Source organism: Oryx dammah, unplaced genomic scaffold, assembly GCF_014754425.2.
Source record: "Oryx dammah isolate SB20612 unplaced genomic scaffold, SCBI_Odam_1.1 HiC_scaffold_2, whole genome shotgun sequence".
Lineage (NCBI taxonomy): Eukaryota > Metazoa > Chordata > Mammalia > Artiodactyla > Bovidae > Oryx > Oryx dammah.
The window spans coordinates 103,463,368-103,486,162 of NW_024070186.1; the positions used below are offsets into that span (position 1 = coordinate 103,463,368).

Genomic DNA, 22,795 nt, shown 5'->3' on the forward strand with positions numbered 1-22,795 from the left:
CTCAAAAACATCCTTTTACAGATTATTTAAACTAGAATCCATAGAAGGTCTATACATTGTATTTGGCTGTTTATGTCCCTCAGGTTTCTTTTTTTCTACATTAGTATTTTTCCTTACTTTTAAAACAGTTTTTCAAGGGAGCATAAAAGGAAAAATACTACCAAAATTAACATATTAAGCTTTATGTTTTGTTGTTGTTGTTGTTCAGTCGCTCAGTCATGTCCAATTTTTTCTATCCCCATGAATTGCAGCATGCCAGGCTTCCCCATCCTTCACCATCTCCCAGAGTTTGCTCTAACTCATGTCCATTGAGTCAGTGATGCCATCCAACTATCTCATCCTCTGTTCCCCCTTCTCCTCCTGCCCTCAGTCTTTCCCAGCATCAGGGTCTTTTCCAATGAGTTGCCTCTACATATCAGGTGGCCAAAGTATTAGAGCATCAACTTCAGCATCAGTTCTTCCAATGAATATTCAGAACTAGTTTCCTTTTGCATTGACTGATTTGATCTCTTTGCTGTCCAGGGGACTCTCAAGAGTCTTCTCCAACACCACAATTTGAAAGCATCAATTCTTCAGCGCTCAGCCTTCGTTATGGTCCAACTCTCACAACTGTACATGATTACTGGAAAAGCCATAGCTTTGACTATAAGCTTTATCTTTAAATCATTAATTTTTATGTATGTTTTCAGATCCATACATACTTAATGCTTAAATGTATAGGGCTAGGAAAAATGGGGGAAGAAAGTTTTCCTTTTCTGATTTGAAAACAGGCATGAATTGATCTTATTACTCAACAGCAGAAATCAAATGCAGAAAGTTAACCCTATTTGAGTTCAAATAGGTCTGCATTAAATCACATTTTTAAGCTTTATTATGATTTAACCTAACCAAAATATCACCTTATAAATACAAATTTGTAAATGAAGTCCCCTTTGCTTCGGAATTTTATCTTTTTTGTTTCTCAGGTTTGGGGTTTGTATTTCAGTACAGTGAGTTCAATCTAAGACAGTGTTTTCTTACCAAACATGTGAGTGTTTGTATCTTCTCAGCTGTTATTAACATACCTAAATGGCTTGTCCATTTGACAGTATTCCTATTGAGTTCACTCTGATATCTCAGAAGCCTTATTCTTTATATAAAAAACAATAGTTACATCACAAATTTGCTTCTTTATAATTCTAAGTACTTATTTTGCTATTCTACCAGCTTGGTGCATTATCTTCTTTCAACATGGATAGGAGGACAGAAAAGAATTTCTTCTGCTGCTATAATTTTAACACTGCCGTGCTTGATATAAATTGTGCAGTGCTGCTAAAATGCCTCAAAATTTTACCATTTCTTTTTATAAACTCTCAATCCTGTGATATCTTTCCTTTCTTAGGATATGAACGAGTCTGCCAAACAAGAAGATATTTTGGAATCTACAACAGATGCTGCGGAATGGAGTCTGGAAGTAGAACGTGTACTACCACAACTGAAAGTCACGATCAGGACTGACAATAAGGTATAGAAGAGAGAACACGTTTCGGTCAGATAGATTTTTATATGGCCATTTAGGATCAAGGGTACTCCTGCTTATACAAATGATTTCAGAAGGGATTCAGTTTCCAGTGTTTTATTTTAGTAGAGATTTAGTAAACTGTTGTTGAATGAATATATAACATTATATGGTCCACAAATCAAGGAATATATCTTTAAAATGATTTGGAATATATCACATTTCCCTGGGAGTAAGGTGTATTTTCTCGATATATTTTGATATATTTTCTTGGCAGTCATATTTTGTCTAAGTGAATAGTGAATGAAATTGGAATTCTGTGACTATATTGAGTAGAGTTAAAAGTGGTTTTAGATCTCTGCTGGATGGCGAAACAAGACATCCTGGAAGTTACCTTACATAATCTATTCAGTACCTGTGACTAAAAGTTAAATATTAAGAAAATCATCAAGAAATCATATGCAAAAAATATTTGGAGATTAGGCCAAATGAACCAGCCCATTTAATGAAGTTTCTGCTTTTTTACCTACAATTTATGAGTAAAAACTTCAGAATAAGCTAATAAATGACTAGACAATCCTATTCTTTAGACAATACTATATACTAGACAATACTATATAGTAATCTCTAAAAAGAGCTAGAGAGACATCTAGGTTAAAAAAAATAAAAAAGAACGAAAGGATTTTCATCTTTGGAACCTGAGACAAGCTCCAGAATTATGGAACAAGGTTCCAGGGAAACTTGTCATTCTGTAAATGTGGTTGTGTGTCTATCTTCAAAGTAGAAGCCTTGCAAAGACTGCTGTTCTCATTTTCTGGGAAGCTAATTCATACTAGATTGTCTGGATTTGGGCTTGTAGAGTTGAATCCTGGAGAAGGTAAGACTTGGCCTAGGGCCAGTCCACTCCTAGCACAGTCTTAAAATAAGGACCTCAGAGGTCTTCCGAGACTGTGAACGGCTGTGGAACAAGCTTTCTCTAGAGTAGATGGGCAAATCCTGCAGCCCTCTTTACCATATGTTTACCCAGTCATTATGGAGGACAGTTATTATTTGAATACATCGGGGGTAAATTCCTATTTATATGTCTCATATACAAATACATATTAATAAGAATTCCTTTCCTGATTTGATCTCTGCTGAAAGTCATAATTTGCAAAAATGTAATTTTTTCTTAAAATGTAATTTCTCATTTTTATAGTTTTGTCAGAACAAATTCTCTTCATAAAATTAAAGATCACTACTATTGTGACTGTAGTTAGAACATGTTAAAATAACTGTGTAGTTGGGAGCTCTCAGGCACATTTTAGTTCCATAAGGAAGCAAGTTTAATTTGTTTACTTTCAAGGTAAGTAAACTCTTGAAATCAAACATCTCACAATAGGATGTTTGATAGGATAATAATAGGACCATACGAATGGTCTTGATCACCATATAATAGAAGTAATTGAATAAAAAACAAGAGAATATAAATGTAACTGCTAACCTGTACAGTTTTATAAACCAGTATAGCAGTAATCAAAATCCTGGATTCTTACAAAATCGAGGAAGAATTAACTAGTTCAGGGTTGAACTGAGTCTCATGCCATTCATTACCAGCCTTGACCTTACGAGGATACACTATGTCAAATTAGCTATACAATCCCTGTGTTACAGGCAATACTTGAAAATGTCAGATAAAGTTTTTAGGGGGGTTGGTATTTTTTAGAATATGTGAATATCATTTTGAGTTTAGATTTTTGTGGTAAAACATAGTGATGTAAAATCATGTTTGATTGCTTTTTCTGAATTCTTCTCTAGATAATTTGGTCTTTGTGTCCAGTAGTTAGTTCATAAACCCTTTTTTTCCCCTAAATATTTCAGCTGTAGCAAATGGGAATTGCAGCTTTAAGGTCAATTCTTTATTGAGCTCACTTAAGAAAAATAAAATTATACATTGATTTGAGAAAATAAGGTGCTAATGAATAGAGAAATGTTTTTCATGTCTCAGAAGTAAAGTAATCTGGTAATATATGTGGTTTCTCACGGACTCATTATCCTCCTTCATCAGGAGACGTTGACTCCAACATCATGGTAGATCCCCTTCTTCCTCAACTCCTGACTAAACCAAAACCTCCCCTTTACTTTTGGACAAAACAATAACCTTTCACCCATCTGCAGACTGTTTAGGACCTCTTAAAGATTTCAACTTCATGTTTGGCGGGGGGGGGGGTGAAAAATTACTTACTTTCAGATCAATGTGTTTTACTGATCACTGTTAGATTAAGTTTTAAGTAGCATAGAGATGTAGGAGATAAGTAATGCAGAGTTTCCATTATTTAAAACCATTATAAATTTATTTAAAATGATCTGGTGTTATAAGTAAAAAAAGTTGCATATTTATTTGCCACCAGTTCAAGCATTTGTTTTGCTTTTTTTTCTTACAAGTTCAGTTTATTCCTTGTATGCTTCCCAACTGCAAAAAAAGTAAATCTTCTTTTCCGTTCTTTTTGCATATTATAGTCTGTATGCTTGATGAGATCCTGTCATACACCAATATTTTATTTTGTATATGCGTCATCTTGTAATCACATTTTTATTGCAAGGCCAGCTTATCCTTGTTTCTGGCATACTTGTTACTATTGCCAGTTCCCAAAGAAAGCAAATAAATTTTAATATTAGCTTAAACAAATTACAATTGGGAAAATAAATATGTTGCCAAAACTACAAATAATACATTCCACAACTGAAGATAAAAGATTTTGTCATATGCTGGCTTGAATGGACTGTATGAGCTGTTTCCTTTTTTAGAGCTAGATACAGAGAATGCTCCTGGTGATTACTTCTAGAGTAGCTGTATATCCGTCTCAGATCTACCTCAACTTGGAATAATATGTCTGAAGACACAGTCAGAAGTTCTGCCAAGAGTGTCAATAAATTCAGCCAAATCCTGGGTCGTTTAGCCCTAGTTAATGCTTCGTTTAGGGCCAAGTGCGTAAGGCTAGGGTGTGAGTTCCTTAGAAGGACAGTCTGAGGACACTTAAGCTAGAGTAGATGTTGGTGCCACCTAATAAAATTATCTACAGCTATTAGTGTGCAACTCTACATCTTGTTCTTTTTTTCCTCTTTATTTCTCTAATCTTTCCTTTCTGCTGTGTTTTTTTTGTTGTTGTTGTTCTTTATTGGGCTTCTCTGGTAGCTCAGTCGATAAAGAATCTGCCTGCAATGCAGGAGACCCAGGTTCAGTTCCTGGGTCAGGAAGATTCCCTGGAAAAGGAAATGGCAACCCATTCCAGTATTCTTGTCTGGAGTATCCCATGGACAGAGGAGCCTGGCAGGCTACAGTCCATGGGGTCACAAGAGCTGGACATGACTTAGCCACTAAGCCACCATTGTTCTTTATTAGATCCAATAGTAAGTGCCCACAACTATTACACACCTACTTGGATGGAATGTAAAACTTTAAGAGCAAACATCTGTGATTATACTCAGACTAGATTTAAATCTGTAACTGCTCAAGAATTATCCTAATCTCTGAGTCTTTTTAAAATAAAATTTTATTTTTAATTATATAAGTAACACAGAAATAATATTTCAAGAGGAGGCAAGCAGTGTACTGTGAACTAGAAGCTAGGGAGAAACATTTAGTCCCACCATCAAATCCTGTTTTATTGAACAAAGTTTCAGAAACTTAATAGAACTGTGGTAGTTATAAAGACCCAGGGAAGATGGAGCCTATCTCACACACCTTCTGTGGGCACCCGAAATTCATATTTCTACCACTTAACTAGCTGTGTGATCCAGGGCAAGCTACTGTACCTCTCTGTTCCTCTTTTCCTTATCTCTAAAAAGGGACTAATTATATTACTCACCTTGTGGAGTTGTTGTAAAGCACCAAGAACAGTATCTGACACATAGTTATTGCCTAATAAATATTGATTATTTTTATGTTACAGCATTGTTTTGTAATATTATTGTGTTCTATCATAGCCCTCTTTGTGTCTTTATCAGTGTTCAGGAGGAGTTTACAAAATTTCTGCACTAATGCTTCCAACATTTAAGGAATATTGATTACTGTCAGCCTTATATTTTTTAATAGAATATAGTTGGATTCATACACATATTATTTTTGTAATCTTTCTAGTTTTTCCCTAGTAAAGGTATATATAATATGATGAAAATAATCGTAGTAAATGATATTTGTTCAGTGTTTGCTTTGTGCCACGTGCTATTCTTAGCACTTCACATATGTTAACTCATTTAATCCTTTCCACTGCCCTATGATATGCAGGTACCTTTTAATACAAATGAGGAAACTGAAACAAGGAGAAGTTATTTGCCTCTGCCTAGTAAGTGACAGACACGATATTTGAGCCTCCAACCTGGGTTCTTACCTATTCAATTAATGACTGTATAGCACACTGGTTTAAAAGCACAAATTCTGAATCCAGGATGCTTGAATAATAGTCTTGACTCTAACACTTATTAGTGGTTGGACCCTGTGGGTAGGTTACTTAACCACTCTATGCCTCAGTTTCCTCGTCTGTAAAATGGAATTCATTATAAAGCCTACCTTAAGTTATTAAAAGTATTAAATGAATTAACATATCTAAAGCACTTAGAATGATGCCAGAAGAATCACTTAATATATGTTGCTGTGTGCTTTTGTGTATAGTGTTGAAATTATACCTCTTTTTTTCACTTAACATTTCATCATGAGTATTTCCACATATTCTTAAAAATGATAAAGCATAACTTTAGATGACTGTCTGTAGTGCCAGATAGTTACCATCACTGTCCAGCTAAGCACAGGTAGCAAGATGGCTTGGCCAAATTTAGCAGGTTACGATCAAACCAGGAGGTTTAAGATCCGGGTGGAGAAATGACAGGGCAGTGTCACACAAGAGCTAGTGGTTAGGATATGGGCAAGCCTAAGGACCATAAGATCTGAGAACACAATCCGGTAGCTGGAAGTGGATTGGCTAGTGAGTCATTTTAGAGAACAAGTGGTTGTTGCATAAGAAAATCCAATTGAAAGAGAAAACTTGGAGAACAGAAAGCCAATGATGATTAAATAGAAAATGAAATTAGAAATCTTACATAATTACTTATTGGTGCAAGAATGTACAGTCAGAAAAGCCTACGGGTTGTAACTGCTGTTACCTGTTTTTAACTGTGTGAGGGGCTCTTCTCCAGGTTACTTTATGATGATTATTGAAGGATAATATTTCCTACTTGATCAAAATATTTTAATTTCTATGATGATAATTTTTAAACTTTTAAAAATTTTTATTCATTTATTTTAATTGGTGGATAATTACAGTATTGTGATGGTTTTTGCCATAGTGAATCAGTTGACAGTTGTTGGGTTAAATAATAAAATGATTGAAGCTGAGATGCCAAAGAATTCTACATGTCCTCTATTTCTGGGAAAATAGAAAATATGCATGCATATTCATATAGATTTCACTTTCTGTATTTTTGATTAATTTTGATTGCTAAAGAAATACTTAATGCCATTTCTTAAGGAGAGTTATTCTTTTTTTTAGTTTTCTTTTTACTATAGAAAAGCAAGCCTTTATTTGACTTTATGAAAATAAACAGAACCCACCTAAATGAGAGCAAGTCTATTTATTCAGAGCTTGCTATAGCAAGGAATCAGCCACCACCACTTGCATTTGGCAGAGAATTTAAGGCATGCAGGAATACTTAAAAGAATTATAGTAGAAAAAAGGAAAGGCTTCAAATGTTCAGATGTGACTGGAAATTTAGAGGCAGGCTCACTAGAAACAGGGCCTCTCGTGATCGGTTAGGGGTGGATATTTGGCTTTGTCTGATTGGTCCTACATTAGAAATGGAGTGGCAGCAGGGGCTAAAAATTGGAGAAGCCAACAGTTATTAAGTGCTGACCATTTTGGTCACTTGCTACACAGGTTATGGCTTAGCTTCCTGAAGTAGTGGCCACAGATTGTGGGTCAGAATTCTATTCTGAGTAATGGTCTAGCTATCTGTTGTCCATTTGTATGTTCAGTTTCTCAACTTTAGTCATTGAATCGAAGGGAAATGTCTTCTTAAAATGATCAATCTTATTAATCTTTATCAGGAGAATGATTTTTTCAAGTCAAGGGTTTTTACATAGAAGCCAAGTAATCATTAATAATATTTATTTCACAAATAAGGAAGAGCAGCAAGTGTGAAATCAGTTTTCAACTAAACCTTACACAGATTCTTTTTTTTTCAATTATGCAGTATTTATTCCTAAAAGATTGTATATTAGAATGATTTAATATTAGGTATTTAATGCAGTGAACAAATGTTCTATCATGCTTTAATGCCCTATGGATATTGTAATTAGAATTTTGATTAATGACTTAAATAGACTTTTTTCCAAATTATAATTAAATGTTTCTTGCTTTGTTGCTTTAAAAGATAGTTGGCTAGGTACCCCTTCTTTCCACCAAAATGTCTTTAGTCATTATGTAAATCTTCAGGTTCATTACAAGGAATTCAGATAAAGAGATGATTTTTTACTTAAAGCTTAGGTAGTACTGCAGCATGTGTTTCTAATTATTTCAAGCCTTTCATTCACTGAACTGCTTTTTTACATCCTTACTTGTTCTTCAGAGTCCAGTTTTGTCAGGTTGCACTTGTAAAAAGAACCTTAAACTTTAAATTTCAACTCCAAGCAATTGGATTTTGTTTTAATGTAAACAAACCATACGGGTGTTGCCTTGGGTAATTCACAACAAGAAACCTTTTGGGAAGTATTTGTGCTAAGGGTGTAATCATTACAATAGTCTTGAGCCCTTGGGCTCTTCAGTCACTGTGCTAGCTAAAACCTAAAAGGGAATAGAGAGGCCTTCATTAATCAGAAGGTGGAATTCCATTTAAATGAACCTGAAGAAACCACAGAATTGCTGTATTATTTCTAAGTCTCTTCATATTGTAAGCCAAATCCTGCAGAAGTGTACAATGGTAGGCTTTCTCTTTTTACTCTTGTAGACAAATCTGTACCAGGAAGCAATAGAGGGTATTTTTTCCATTCCAAAGCAGTGGAAGGTCAACTTGCTTTGATCTTCTGCCATCAGTGTGTTGAAGAGTGTTAATAAAATTTAGCTTTCTAAATATTTCTTACCTATATGGATTTATCAATTATTACAGTTCTGGAATAAAGAGCATTTCTTAAGACTTGTTCTCTGGTTGCTGGATAGGCTATATTGATAGGATCCTTGTTCAGTTCAGTTCAGTCATTCAGTCATGTCCAACTCTTTGTGACCCCATGAACCACAGCACGCCAGGACTCCCTGTCCATCACCAATACCTGGAGTCCACCCAAACTCGTGTCCATTGAGTCAGTGATGCCATCCAACCATCTCATTCTCTGTCATCCCCATCTCCTCCTGCCCTCAATCTTTCCCAGCATCAGGGTCTTCTCAAATGAGTCAGCTCTTCTCATCAGGTGGCCAAGTATTGGAGTATTACCTTCACCATCAGTCCTTCCAGTGAACACCAAAGGCTGATCTTCAGAATGGACTGGTTAGATCTCTTTGCAGTCCAAGGGACTCTCAAGAGTCTTCTCCAACACCACAGTTCAAAAGCATCAATTCCTCGGTGCTCAGCTTTCTTTATAGTCCAACTCTCACTTCCATACATGACCACTGGGAAAACCATAGCCTAGACAGACCTTTGTTGACAAAGTAATGTCTGCTTTTTACTATGCTGGCTAGGTTGGTCATAACTTTCCTTCCAAGGAGTAAGCGTCTTTTAATTTCATGGCTGGAATCGCCATCTGCAGTGATTTTGGAGCCCAAAAAAATAAAGTCTGACACTGTTTCCACTGTTTCCCCATCTATTTCCCATGAAGTGATGGGACCGGATGCCACGATCTTCATTTTCTGAATGTTGAGCTGTAAGCCAACTTTTTCAATATATCGGTAATCCAAGTCTATGCCCTGACCAGTAACACTGAAGAAACTGAAGTTGAACAGTTCTATGAAGACCTACAAGACCTTCTAGAACTAACACCCCAAAAAAGATGTGCTTTTCATTATAGGGGACTGGAATGCAAAAGTAGGAAGTCAAGAAAAACCTGGAGTAACAGGCAAATTTGGCCTTGGAGTACAGAATGAAGCAGGGCAAAGGCTAATAGAGTTCTGCCAAGAGAACACACTGGTCAAAGCAAACGCCCTCTTCCGACAACACAAGAGAAGACACTACACATGGACATCATCAGATGGTCAAAACCAAAATCAGATTGATTATATTCTTTGCAGCCAAAGATGGAGAAGCTCTATACAGTCAGCAAAAACAAGACCGGGAACTGACTGTGGCTCAGATCATGAACTCCTCATTGCCAAATTCAGACTTAAATTGAAGAAAGTAGGGAAAACCACTAGACCATTCAGGTATGACCTAAATCAAATCCCTTATGATTATACAGTGGAAGTGAGAAATAGATTTAAGGGACTAGATCTGATAGAGTGCCTGATGAACTATGGATGGAGGTTCATGACATTGTACAGGAGACAGGGATCAAGACCATCCCTGAGGGAAAAAAAAAAATGCAAAAAAGCAAAATGGCTGTCTGAGGAGGCCTTACAAATAGCTGTGAAAAGAAGAGAAGTGAAAAGCAAAGGAAAAAAGGAAAGATATACCCATTTGGAAACAGAGTTCCAAAGAATAGCAAGGAGAGATAAGAAAGCCTTCTCCAGTGATCAATGCAAAGAAATAGAGGAAAACAATAGAATGGGAAAGACTAGAGATCTCTTCAAGAAAATTAGAGATACCAAGGGAACATTTCATGCAAAGATGGGCTCGATAAAGGACAGAAATGGAATGGACCTAACAGAAGCAGAAGATATGAAGAAGAAGTGATAAGAATACACAGAAGAACTGTACTAAAAAGATCTTCATGACCCAGATAATCACAATGGTATGATCACTCACACTCACGTAGAGCCAGACATCCTGGAATGTGAAGTCAAGTGAGGCTTAGGAAGCATCATATGAACAAAGCTACTGGAGGTGATGGAATTCCAGTTGAGCTATTTTAAATCCTGAAATGTGATGCTGTGAAAGTGCTGCACTCAATATGCCAGCAAATTTGGAAAACTCAGCAGTGGCCACAGGACTGGAAAAGGTCAGTTTTCATTCCAATCCCAAAGAAAGGCAATGCAAAAGAATGCTCAAACGACCGCACAATTGCAATCATCTCCCACATTAGTAAAGTAATGCTCAAAATTCTCCAAGCCAGGCTTCAGCAATATGTGAACCGTGAACTTCCAGATGTTCAAGCTGGTTTTAGAAAAGGCAGAGGAACCAGAGATCAAATTGCTAACATCCGGTGGATCATTGAAAAGCAGGAGAGTTCCAGAAAAAATCTATTTCTGCTTTATTGACTATGCCAAAGCCTTTGACTGTATGGATCACCATAAACTGTTGAAAATTCAGAAAGAGATAGGAATACCAGAACACCTGACCTGTCTCTTGAGAAACCTGTATGCAGTTCAAGAAGCAACAGTTAGAACTGGACATGGAACAATAGACTGGTTCCAAATAGGAAAAGGATTATGTCAAGGCTGTATATTGTCACCCTGCTTATTTAACTTATATGCAGAGTGCATCATGAGAAACACTGGGCTGGAGGAAGCACAAGCTGGAATCAAGATTGCCAGGAGAAATATCAATAACCTCAGATATGCAGATGACACCACCCTTATGGCAGAAAGTGAAGAACTAAAGAGCCTCTTGGTGAAAGTGAAAGAGAGTAAAAAAGTTGGCTTAAAGCTCAACATTCGGAAAGGATCCTTATAGACATGAGCAAAAATATATTATATACTTTGTGGACTCAGCTCAGTCCAGTTCAGTCACTCAGTCATGTCTGACTCTGTGACCCCTCGGACTGCATAATGCCAGGCTTCCCTATCTATCGACAGCTCCTAGAGCTTGCTCAAGCTCACGTCCATCGAGTTGGTGATGCCATCCAACCATCTCATCCTCTGTCGACCCCTTCTCCTGCCTTCAGTCTTTCCCAGCCTCAGGGTCTTTTCCCAGCATAAGGAGTCAGTTCTTCACATCAGGTGGCCAAAGTATTGGAGTTTCAGCTTCAGCATCAGTCCTTCCAATGAATATTCCAGGCTGATTTCCTTTAGGATTGACCTGTTTGATCTCCTTGCAGTCCAAGGGACTCTCAAGAGTTTTCTCCTGCACCACAGTCGAAAAGCATCAATTCTTTGGCGCTTAGCTCTATGGTCCAACTCTCACATCCATACATGACTACTAGAAAAACCATAGCTTTAACTATACAGACATTTGTCAGCAAAGTAATATCTCTGCTTTTTAATATGCTGTCTAGGTTGGTCATAGCTTTTCTTCCAAGGAGTAAGCGTCTTTTAATTTCATGGCCGCAGCCACCATCTGCAGTGATTTTGGAGCCCAAGAAAGTAAAGTCTGTCACTGTTTACATTGTTTCCCCATCTGTTTGCCTTGAAGTGATGGTACTGGATGTCATCATATTAGTTTTTTGAATTTTTAGTTTTAAGTCAACTTTTTCACTCCCCTCTTTCACTTTCATCAAGAGGCTCCTCAGTTCCTCTTTGCTTTCTGCCATAAGGACGGTGTCATCTGCATATCTGAGGTTATTGATATTTCTCCTGGAAATCATGATTCCAGCTTGTGCTTCATCCAGCCTGGCATTTCACATGATGTACTCTGCATAAATGTTAAATAAGCAGGGTTACAGTATAGAGCCTTGACGTACTCCTCTCCCAATTTGAAACCAGTCCGTTGTCCCATGTCCAGTTCTGACGGTTGCTTCTTGACCTGCATACAGATTTCTCAGGAGGCAGGTCAGGTGGCCTGGTATTCCCATCTCTTTAAGAATTTCCCACCATTTGTTGTGATCCACACAGTCAAAGTTTTAGTGTAATCAATGAATGAAGCAGAAATAGATGTTTTTCTGGAATTCTCTTGCTTTTTCTATGATCCAGGATGTTGGTAGTTTGATCTCTTGATTCCTCTGCGTTTTCTAAATCCATCTTGAACAGTCTGTGGGCTGTGATACAGGAATACATTTTACGTACATATTAGTCAGAAGATGGGATTCTGCCTGTTATTTGAATAATGGAGAAACTACAGTTGTGATTCTTACAGATTTTCTGGTAGACCTTTTGTTGAAAAATATTCACGAAAGTTTTAAAAAATAAGGCACCAGATTTTGCAGTTACCAGTAGCACATGTAAATACAGGTGGCAGTAAGTTAGTCTCCATGAGGCTCCGTACGGGAGTAATAGCTCCAGTTACTGTCACAAAGGTTTGTAATTGTGTCTATTGCTGCCAGACAATAAATGCTTTTTAATATAGTAAGGCCATAAATGTACACGCTGCTGTTGTTTAAACAAAATACAATTTTCAGCAAATTTATCCTTGAAACACCTGCTATAATCAAAAAGAGGTGAATGCTATCAAAATAAACTGCCTAAATTAACTATAGACACACATACATTTTTAGAGCAGCCGGTGTGATTACTCAACTGCAGGTTGTCTCAGAGAATGAGAGGAAATATTCACTGACGGACTTTTACAGGCACACTTTCTTTAAGGGAGACTGCACGAAAGAGTACTGTTTTGGATTTTTGTATTGTTTTTAAAAAATGATGTCATTTAGTGGACTTTAAGTTGCATTCTCAAGGTCAGTTGTATTTTTTTTTTTTCTTTTCTTTGTAGCTCGTGGGTCATGGGCAGGGTTGTAGGAAAGTATACTAGGCATAATTATGCATTTGAAAATACTACAGAGGGGCGAAGGAAAATCCAGCCATCCTTAGGCACCTGGAAATGATTTTTAGCTGCTTCTGTCAGCGCTGAGCGTTCAGGATATTCTGTGTTTAAACTTGGTTGAAGATGCTTTCCTTCCTATTTACCCTGAGTGTGATAAATGTTTCAAATGGATCCAGAAAGGTTTCATTTATCACAAGTTGGAACAGTTTTTGCTTTAGAGATTACAATCAGCTCTAACTAAAGAACATCAACAGTGGTAGATTTTTAAGGAAATAACCAATAAAGATTACATGTTACATAAATGCTGTAGAGGAAAGTGATTCATGCCTCGTGGCAGATATACCTCAGGTAGACATTTGTGATTGAGAGCGTGGAGTTAATACACATTGATTATAACTGAAATTTCTAGACTGCCTAAATATTTCATTATTGCAAAGTATAATTTCATGTTTCCTTTTAATTACTTAATATAAAATATGAATTGAAGCAGAAACCATTTATCATATGGACCTCTTTATGAAATACACTTTGTAATTGCCTTGCCTCATTTTTCCAATCAATAGAGCAGTTCTCACCATCAGAATGTTTTATTACAAATTTCTTAACATTTGTACAGATTGTTACCCCCATAGTCTTTATCCCATTATATGTGGTTGTTTCTTTATGCCATGGTAACAATTTATGTTTCTTAGTTCTTCAGATATGTAGATGACTTCCATTTTTGTTTTTTGAGTATCAGTATGAGATCAAAGTTTTGATGATTAATTCTTGAGGTTGAGAGGGACTTGCAAGGTCATCCCTTCTGGCCCTCCACCATGGTTCCTCAGCGTCATGTGAAATAATGACATTCTGAGTCAGCCTGAGAGTGTTCCTGCATTTTCAGAAGAGCCCTTTTCTCTGCCTTGCCAAATCTCTTCTCAAGGCTCATGACTCTAACTAAAGTTTGGAAGCCCTCACTCAGAAGATTTGGACTTTTAAAAGGGTTGTGGATAGAGAAAGCATGAATAATAAGACAGAGTCAACATATGAAAATGCTTAGTAGCAGATGGTAATCAGTATAGATAATCTCTGAGCACACATTAGAAATGTTATTTTTTAACTAACAAGGTATTTTATGGAGAGATTATGGATCTCTACTTTCAGTTCAGTTAGTCAGATGTGAGGATCCCAGTGATTGTTATGATAGCCTTTGCTTACCCTTTATATGCATGTCTTATTTTTCTGTACAAGAGGAATGTCTAGGAAGCAAGAACTTTTCCAAGGAAATACATATTTCTAGCATGATTCCCACACCTCCTGCAACATATAGCATACACCGAACATACATACTGAACTCTGCCTAAGTCATATGGTTAGTTCTTTGAACACTTAGAAAGAAAAATCCTGCTTGCACTCCAAAAAGGTGTACCACAGAAGACTTTAAGCTGCTGACAATTAAAGAAAAATCTCCCATTTAAAAATTCAAAGCAACCACATTCTGCAATTATCCTGCAACCTGGTGGGCATTTTTCATTAAGGAAGTAATTTAATCTCATGAAAAAATTATTTAATTTAATGCACAGTCTCTCTCTTTTTCTCTCTCACTCACATACACAAAAATGTGAGCAGTGATGAAGCTGAAAATTAATGTAACAATTAGGACAGGAAGAAGCGACTGCAAAACTGCTTGTGCAGAGTGGCAAAAAGCGAGAATACAGATGATGTTCCGTCATTAGAGTGGGGAGTGTTCTGGGTGGAGGAGGGAAATATGCTACTCATATCCTTGCAGAGAGTATGATAAATTATTGACCTATTCCAAAAATATTTGCTATAGTGAACTTAGCCATATGCAGCTCCGTCTATCAAGCTATCTTCTCTGCCTCTTTCATTTAACCTGATTTCCTGCTATCAGATTACCAGAGAATTTTGTCATTGACTGCAGATGGGATATTAAACATGTCACAGGAACATCAGTATTCCAGAGTGAAATCTTGAGACTGATCACTTTGGGACCGCAGCTCACCCTTGGCCCTATCTCTGTATGACTGCAGCGACAGTTATCATTTTAATAACTAGGTCTGTCTCCCTCTGGTTAAAACACAGATGAATTGTCCAGGTCCCCTTCCAAGCAAGGCCTTGCTGCCCAACTTCAGAGAGTGCTGTCTGCAGACAACCTCCAGCTATTAGCTCCTTCAGTACAGAGCTGCCTAACCCAAGCTCATGCCCTGCCAGGGTAACCCACATCTGGCTTATGTGAGTTGTTTATAGTTTGTGACTTACATACATAACGCTGATTTGAAAATTCTTGAATATGTCATTTGGGAAACATAAGTACACATTTCTCTTACAGTTTCTACTAAGAGTGGAATTGCTGGGTCATAGTGTCTGCATATGTTCACCTTTAGCAGACCCTGCCAGATACTGATGGTTTTTGAAAGTAATTATACAAATTTATACTCTTCCTGCCTTGTCTGAAAGTTCCAGTTTCTCCCCATTTTCTTCAGCATTTAGTATAGTTTTAGTCTTTTTTATTTTAATAATCATGGTGGGTTTCTTGTGATGTCTCATTGTCATTTTAATTTGCTTTTTCCTGATGCCTGATGAAGTTGTGCCTGTTTCCATATGTTTATTTGGCAATTGTGTATTCCCTTTTGTCTTTTGCTATTGGGTTACCTGCTTTTTTTTTTGATTTAAAGAAGTTTTTTTTAAATACCCTGGACATGAGTCCTTTGTCAGGTATATTAATATGTATTGTAAATATCTACCTTTTGGCTCTCTTTTCACTCTTATTGGTGTACTGTGATAAAATGGCTTAATTGTAATATACACAAAATGATCTGTTTTGGAGAGAGTGGAATATGGCTGATATTTGTGTTTTAATCTTTGTTTCAATAATCTTTATTTAAATCTAGGTTTAAGAATCTTTGCTTCCCAGTGTTACAAAGATAATCTCCTGTTTTCCTCTTGATGCTGTTTTGTTTTACCTTTTTCATTGAGATCTGCAGTCCATCTAACATTTATTCTTATATACAGTGTGAGGGTGTAAGGCAGAACTCAAGATTTATTTGGTTTTCATATGTTTATGCAATTGACCCAATTTATTTTTAAAAATTTTCTTTTTACCAGTGTTCTGCTTTGTCATAAAAAGAGAACATGTTTTTGTGGGTCTGTAACTGGACATTCTGTTTTATTTCATTGGTCTGTTTGTTTCAGTAGTATCTCTTAGATTTTATTTTCTGTTTATTTGTTTCTGCTACTTAAAAATACATTTATCTGTGTATGTGTGTATTTGTACACATCTCCAGCAAACTTGCTAAACTCACTTATTCATTCTAACTGTAGGCCTGTAGACTTTTGCATTTTCTGTGTATACAATTATATTATCTGCAAATAACATCCATCTTATTTCTTTCTTTATAAGCCTTATCCCTTTTATTTCCTTTGTCTTGTCTGAAATATACTGATTAAGAATCCTAGTCTATGTTGGATATATGTGGCATTAGTAAGGAAAAAGCTTTCAATATTTCAGTTTTACCATAAATATCATAAGATGGGTTAAGGAACTTTCTTTTTTGTTCCTAGTTTGTTGAGTTATTATTATGAATGGATGTTAAATTTTTTCACGTGATATTTTTCTTTATTCATCTATGGAAATGACCATTTGATTTATCTCTTCTTGTTTTCTCTCATGTTATAATGGTTTATTGAGTATTAAACTAACCTTGCATTTTGGAATTAATGTACCTTAATCATGTTATATTATCTTGTATGTTACTGGATTCTGTTGGCTGTTAGGTTTTTATATCCCTACAAAAGATACTGATCTGTATTTTTTTTCTTGTTTTTTAAATATCTTTGTCAGGTTTTCGTGTGATGTTCTGAAGTTCTTATAAAACAAGTTGGCAGTTGCTATCCCCTTTTCTTCTATTTTCTGGTAGAGTTCACATAAGGTTGTTGTTATTTCTTTCTTACGTGTTTGAGAAAACTCACTGATAATGCCATATAGGTATAGGAATTCCCTGGTTGCCCAGCTTCCACTGCTGAGGGTGCAGAGTCAATCCCTGACTGAGGAACTAAGCTCCCACAGGCCATGTAGCATGGCCAAAAACAAAACGAGACACACAGGTAAAGCATGTAGGTGTGGCTATTTCTTTGTGAAAAAGTTTTTAATTACATATGTTTATCCTAAAATGTTTCATATTTTTTCATTATACTATTGATGTATAAATACATTCTTATAAAAATTCAAATATTAAAGGTAAAACTAAAGACTCCTTTAACCATTACCCCATAAAATTTTTAGTTATGCTTTACTGCATTTCATCAGAGAAAGGACGTGATACCCTGTGCTGGTCTGTGCAGGTTTAGGCTCTACCCAGTTTGCCTTTGTGAGCTTGGGCAGCCTACTTTGAAGCAGCCACATCTCAATATCCTCATGAAGTTTTTAAGAGATTCATATGTAATGACATTAGAAACAATGTTTAACATAGTGCCTGACACATATAACGCATTCCTTGAATATTAACATTGCATTTGCTATTATTGGGCTTAAAAAGATCTCAGAATGTATGTAAGTGTGTAAGGTACATAGGATTTACTCCCCAGAGTGATTTTTTAAAATTCCCAGAGAAAGTGAATTCAGAGTTGAAACAAAGGTTTAAAAAGAAAAATTGGGTTAGGCACTTTTCATGGAGGGAACCCGTAAAAGCTGTTGTAAATGGTTTTATATTCATTAAAATAAAACTACAAAAACAGAACAATGAACGAAGATTCCATCACTAATTATTCATAACAGAATTGAGGGAGGAACAATAAGAATAGAGGGAAAAGGTGGGACATACAGCAGAAGTAACATTCTGTGATGGAAAGCAGTTCAAGACGTCAGGGCCTTGGGACCCTGCCCCTGCCCTTGGGGGCTGGAGCGAAAGGCGCCCATAGATCAGTCAGCTGTGCCCTGGCATGGACTTTTCCTGAGCCTGTAAGAAAACCATTCCAGTACACATGAAGGTGCCTTCCTCAGCTTTTCTATATCAAGAGTCTTTGGCACAATGCCTTTCCACACATAAAGAAGCTCAAACTTGGGTGGAAAAAAAAAAAAAACTGAGAATTTGACATTTCACAAGTTGTAAATTAGTAGAACTTATACACAGATAAAAGTTCCATTTGCCATCCCTAGCTCATGTTTCAGACTCACTTTTCCCTGCTATTTCAGAGAGGCGCTTTAAGCACTAAGTTGGGAAAAAACAAAATGTCTCTATGTATGCAAAGGAAATTGTTCAGGTGTTTTTCTGTTGAAGTACAACCCAAAGATCTGTAGTCTTCCAGTCACCTTAACTTTTGTAACTAGATCTCATACATTTTGATTTTATGGTATACTATGAATCACCATCTGCAATGATGTTATCACAGTTCTCCAGTTTCTGAAAAAGGGAGATATATAATTTGGTACTCAAGAATTTGGAACAGGGAGGAGGATTATAGTTTCAACAATACCTTTGCCATCTACCTCACAGTGACAGAACTACACACAAGATTTTGTATGAAAGGATTTGTAAAATAGAAGGAAAGTCTAAAGAAATGATATTCTCTATCATTATTAGTTTTCTCATTTCCATAGAAGAAATGTGGTAGATTAGATTAAAAAGTCACCTTCAATAGTGATGAGAAATGATGCTTAATAGACACACATGGAGCACTTTGGAATAGGTGACCAGTAACCTCTGGTGGTTCATGTGATCTCACTTGACACGTAACAAAAAGAAATCTTGGTTTACCTTAAGTACTCTCTGGTAGTTCATTTTATGACAAAGAAAAGCAGCATATAGTATGTGGAAGAGGCACCAACGTGGAATGATTTCCACTTTCCAGACATGAAACTTTGGAAAGGTCATTTAACCTGATTCTTTTCTTCCCTATAAATTACGTATATATAGTCAGATTTCTGTATCACAGACCACCCCCAAATCACAGTGGTTTACAACAATAATAACATACATTTATTCTCATTCAAGATATGCATTTGCCGATGTGTGCTCAGCTGTGGCTTTGCTCCAGCTGCTTTCCATGTTTCTTATTCTCAGACCTATAGGATAAACCCTTTGTGGGGCTTGCCTATTATCATGGCTGAAAGAAAGGGCAAGTGAGTTGACAATACCTCTTACAGCTTCTGCACAGTCCTGGCGTAGGCCCTGTCCGTCATCATTCCACTGGCCAAAGAGAATCACGTGGTCAAGGCCAGCATGACTGGAGCAGTGAAGTGCACTTCTCCCACAACCAACAGCAAGTCACATAACCCTATTACAGGGACGGATAGCGGTGAAAAAGAAGGGACAAGGAATATCTACTAGTGCTCTCAAACGTTGTGAGTCTCAGACAAGAAAAGTGTTTAAAAGTGCCTCATAATCAAATGGATTCTCTCTTATTTAAGAATTGCTGTTATTGTTTAACAGTTCTTCTTACTGTTCCTTATTTGGAGGATCAGATTCTAACATATCATTGAAACCTATATTCTCCATTCTTACCACTAGCCTTTCTAAAGTTTTTAACTCTCTCAGTTGTAGTTTTTTAAAGCTATGTATTCATGTTTTGGGACCTCCCAGATGGCTCAGTAGTGACAAATCTGCCTGCAACTTAGGAGACACAGGTTCAATTCCTCGGTTGGGAAGATCCTCTGAGAAGAAAATGGCAACCCACTTCAGTATTCTTGCCTGGAAATCCCATGGACAGAGGAGCCTGGTGGGCTACAATCCATGGGGTAAAAAAGTTGGATACAACTTAGCAACTAAACAAGAACATTCATGTTTTTAAAATGTTACAAGTACAATTATTTATATCCTCTATTATAGCTATACTAAACCCCTCTCAGAAATGTCTTTGGGCACCCAGGAAGTTTTTGACATTTTTTCCCCTGATGATTAAAAGTGACAAGATTCTTCCATAGGAAATTGGGAAAGTGTTATTAGAATGAGGAAGAAATTTAAAATACCAATATTCAAATCCTGTCTTAATAAACACATAAAAATATACACAGATATTAATTTTTTCTAGGTGGACGACTAGTGAATATACTCTATTGGCAGTGTTTGTCCACCTTACTGTATGCTACATGTGTGAAAAAAAGGCTTTTTTTCCTATGAAATATTTTTGATATGAATTTAACATTTTAATATACAATATTATATATTGAATATTAAATCATACAGAATTTTAAAATCCAGTGATAAGCACTTATGAACCCAGTACCCAACCTGAGAGAGAACTGGATCATTACAATACCCTGGAAGCTGTCCATGTGCTACCCTGCTGCTGCCCCCTCCCCACCCCCCGACCCTGTAGGTAATCACTGTCCTCTGATTTGGGCACTGCCAGTAGCTGCTGCTGCCTCTTTTTTTTTTCCTTTTTAGTGTTTTCACATATGTGTGTATCCTTCCCAGGTGGCTCAGTAAAGAATCTACCTGCAATATAGGAGATCCAGCTTCGATCCCTGGGTCGGGAAGATTGCCTGAAGAAGGCAGTGGCAACCCACTCTAGTATTTTTGTATAGAGAATTCCACGGACAGAGGAGCCTGGTGGGCTACAGTCCATGGGATCACATAGAGTCGGGCATGACTTGGCGACTAACACATGTGTGTACATCTCCAAATAGTGCATCCTTGATTTTTGCTTTGAGCTTTATAAAAACGTTATCATGCTACATTGTTTTTAGGAATGAAGTATATGTTGCAGAATTAGTTTAAATCATCCTGTACTGTTAGATATTTAGAGAGTGTTCTGCTATTTTACACAGAGCTTATACATTGGCCTTTGTGTGTATCCCCAATTATTTCCTTGGGAATAATTTCTAGAGGTGAAATTGCTGGGTTAAAGTGTAAGAACACTTTTATAAGGCTTTTATAAAAGTAATTGTATGTCAGGAAATGTGTCCATCTCAAAGATCTTAAGAAAACAAGCATTCAAATTTGCCTGGCAGATAATTATAGATCATTACTAGTTTTCCACTTTAAAAGGCAATAAGAATACACAAATATCCCATTAGCTTATCAAATTAGAAAGTCCAAAACCAAATTCTTCAGTATTTCTGACCCCCTGAAATCCATTCTGTTCTTGTCACACCGTGATTGTACTATGCTCTCAGTACCTAAGACTAGAAACCTTGCAGACATCTGTCTACTTACTTCCCCAGCACCCCTTCAGCCACCTCACACTTCCCCTGAGTCAGTAATCAAATACTTGTAGTCTGTCTCTGCAATGTCCCTGGAATCCACCCCTTCCCTTCCATTCTTACAAGCACTGCTCTGATAAACTCCTGCTAATCTGTCAGTGAGCTTCTCACAGCCTCTTAATTGGCCTGCTGCTGCTGCTGCTAAGTCGCTTCAGTCGTGTCTGACTCTGTGCAACCTCATAGACGGCAGCCCACCAGGCTCCCCCATCCCTGGGATTCTCTAGGTGAGAACACTGGAGTGGGTTGCCATTTCCTCCTCCAATGCATGAAAGTGAAAAGTGAAAGTGAAGTCACCCAGTCGTGTCAGACTGTTCGTGACCCTATAGACTGCAGCCTGCCATGCTCCTATGTCCATGGGATTTTCCAGGCAAGAGTACTGGAGTGGGTTGCCATTGCCTCCTCCAATTGGTCTGCTACCAGCCTTCAGTCTCTTACCTTTCTAATTAGTCCTTCACTCTGTTACTTTCTCAAAACACAGACTTGTCTTTAAAACTGAAATCAAAACTCTTTGATAGCTCTCCATTATCTCTACAAGATAAAATCCACACTCCTTAATTAAAGCCCTTGATCTAATTTAACCTACCATTTCCAGCTTTGTTTCCTTGTGATTCAACCACCCCACCCCACCCCACCCTAAGAACTTTGTGTGTTATAGTCTGTTTTCCCTTGTTCTTGTTACTCCCTCAGCCTAAAATACTGTTCCTCTCCCCCTCCTTTTCAGCAAATTGAAATGCTAGTACTCATGTTTCAAGGTTCCAATGAAATGCCAGCTCCTCCATGGAGCTTAACATCAATGTAAGTTGTCATAGTTATGCACAGATGAGCCAGGCATGTTTGGTTCTCTCAAAATACTTTGAAAATCAAAACATGAAAGAAATGCATGTTTTAAACATTTGCTGGATAGAAAACAATGCTAGGTAGAAAAAAGTAGAACACAAAAGTATTTTAAACACCAGTTACACTAAATTTTAAATGTATATATATAAATATATGTGTATGTTTATACATTTATGTATGTATATATATATACACACATATATATCTATTGACAGAGACAGACTGATAGGAATACTTGAGCTTGATGTTTATTAAGCTTCTAACATTTTTTTTTAAATCAGGCAGGATGAGTACTTCTTTACAAAATTATTATAATGATACTTGTTAGGTTCATTATCTTTCATCAAAATGCTTGCTTGAGCTTAACAGGTTTCCATTTTAAAACCTAACCATATTAGGTCTAGTTGCAGGAGGTCAGCCAGTTGCTTCTCCTTCCTGTTCCTGTGTTGACTGGCTTAGTTGGAGGGGCCTGTTTGCTGGTCACATCTAACCATCGTCATTGGTCATCA

General features: G+C 36.9%; 1 protein-coding gene across 1 annotated transcript in view; it reads left to right on the forward strand.

The window, feature by feature from the left end:
• Window positions 1-22,795, forward strand: part of IFT57 (intraflagellar transport 57) — a 70,036-nt gene that overhangs the window by 37,628 nt on the left and 9,613 nt on the right. Inside the window, exon 6 of the mRNA XM_040225188.1 lies at window positions 1,382-1,504. Within this exon, the coding sequence (XP_040081122.1) occupies window positions 1,382-1,504 (123 nt within the window). The remainder of the gene's footprint in view (window positions 1-1,381; window positions 1,505-22,795) is intronic.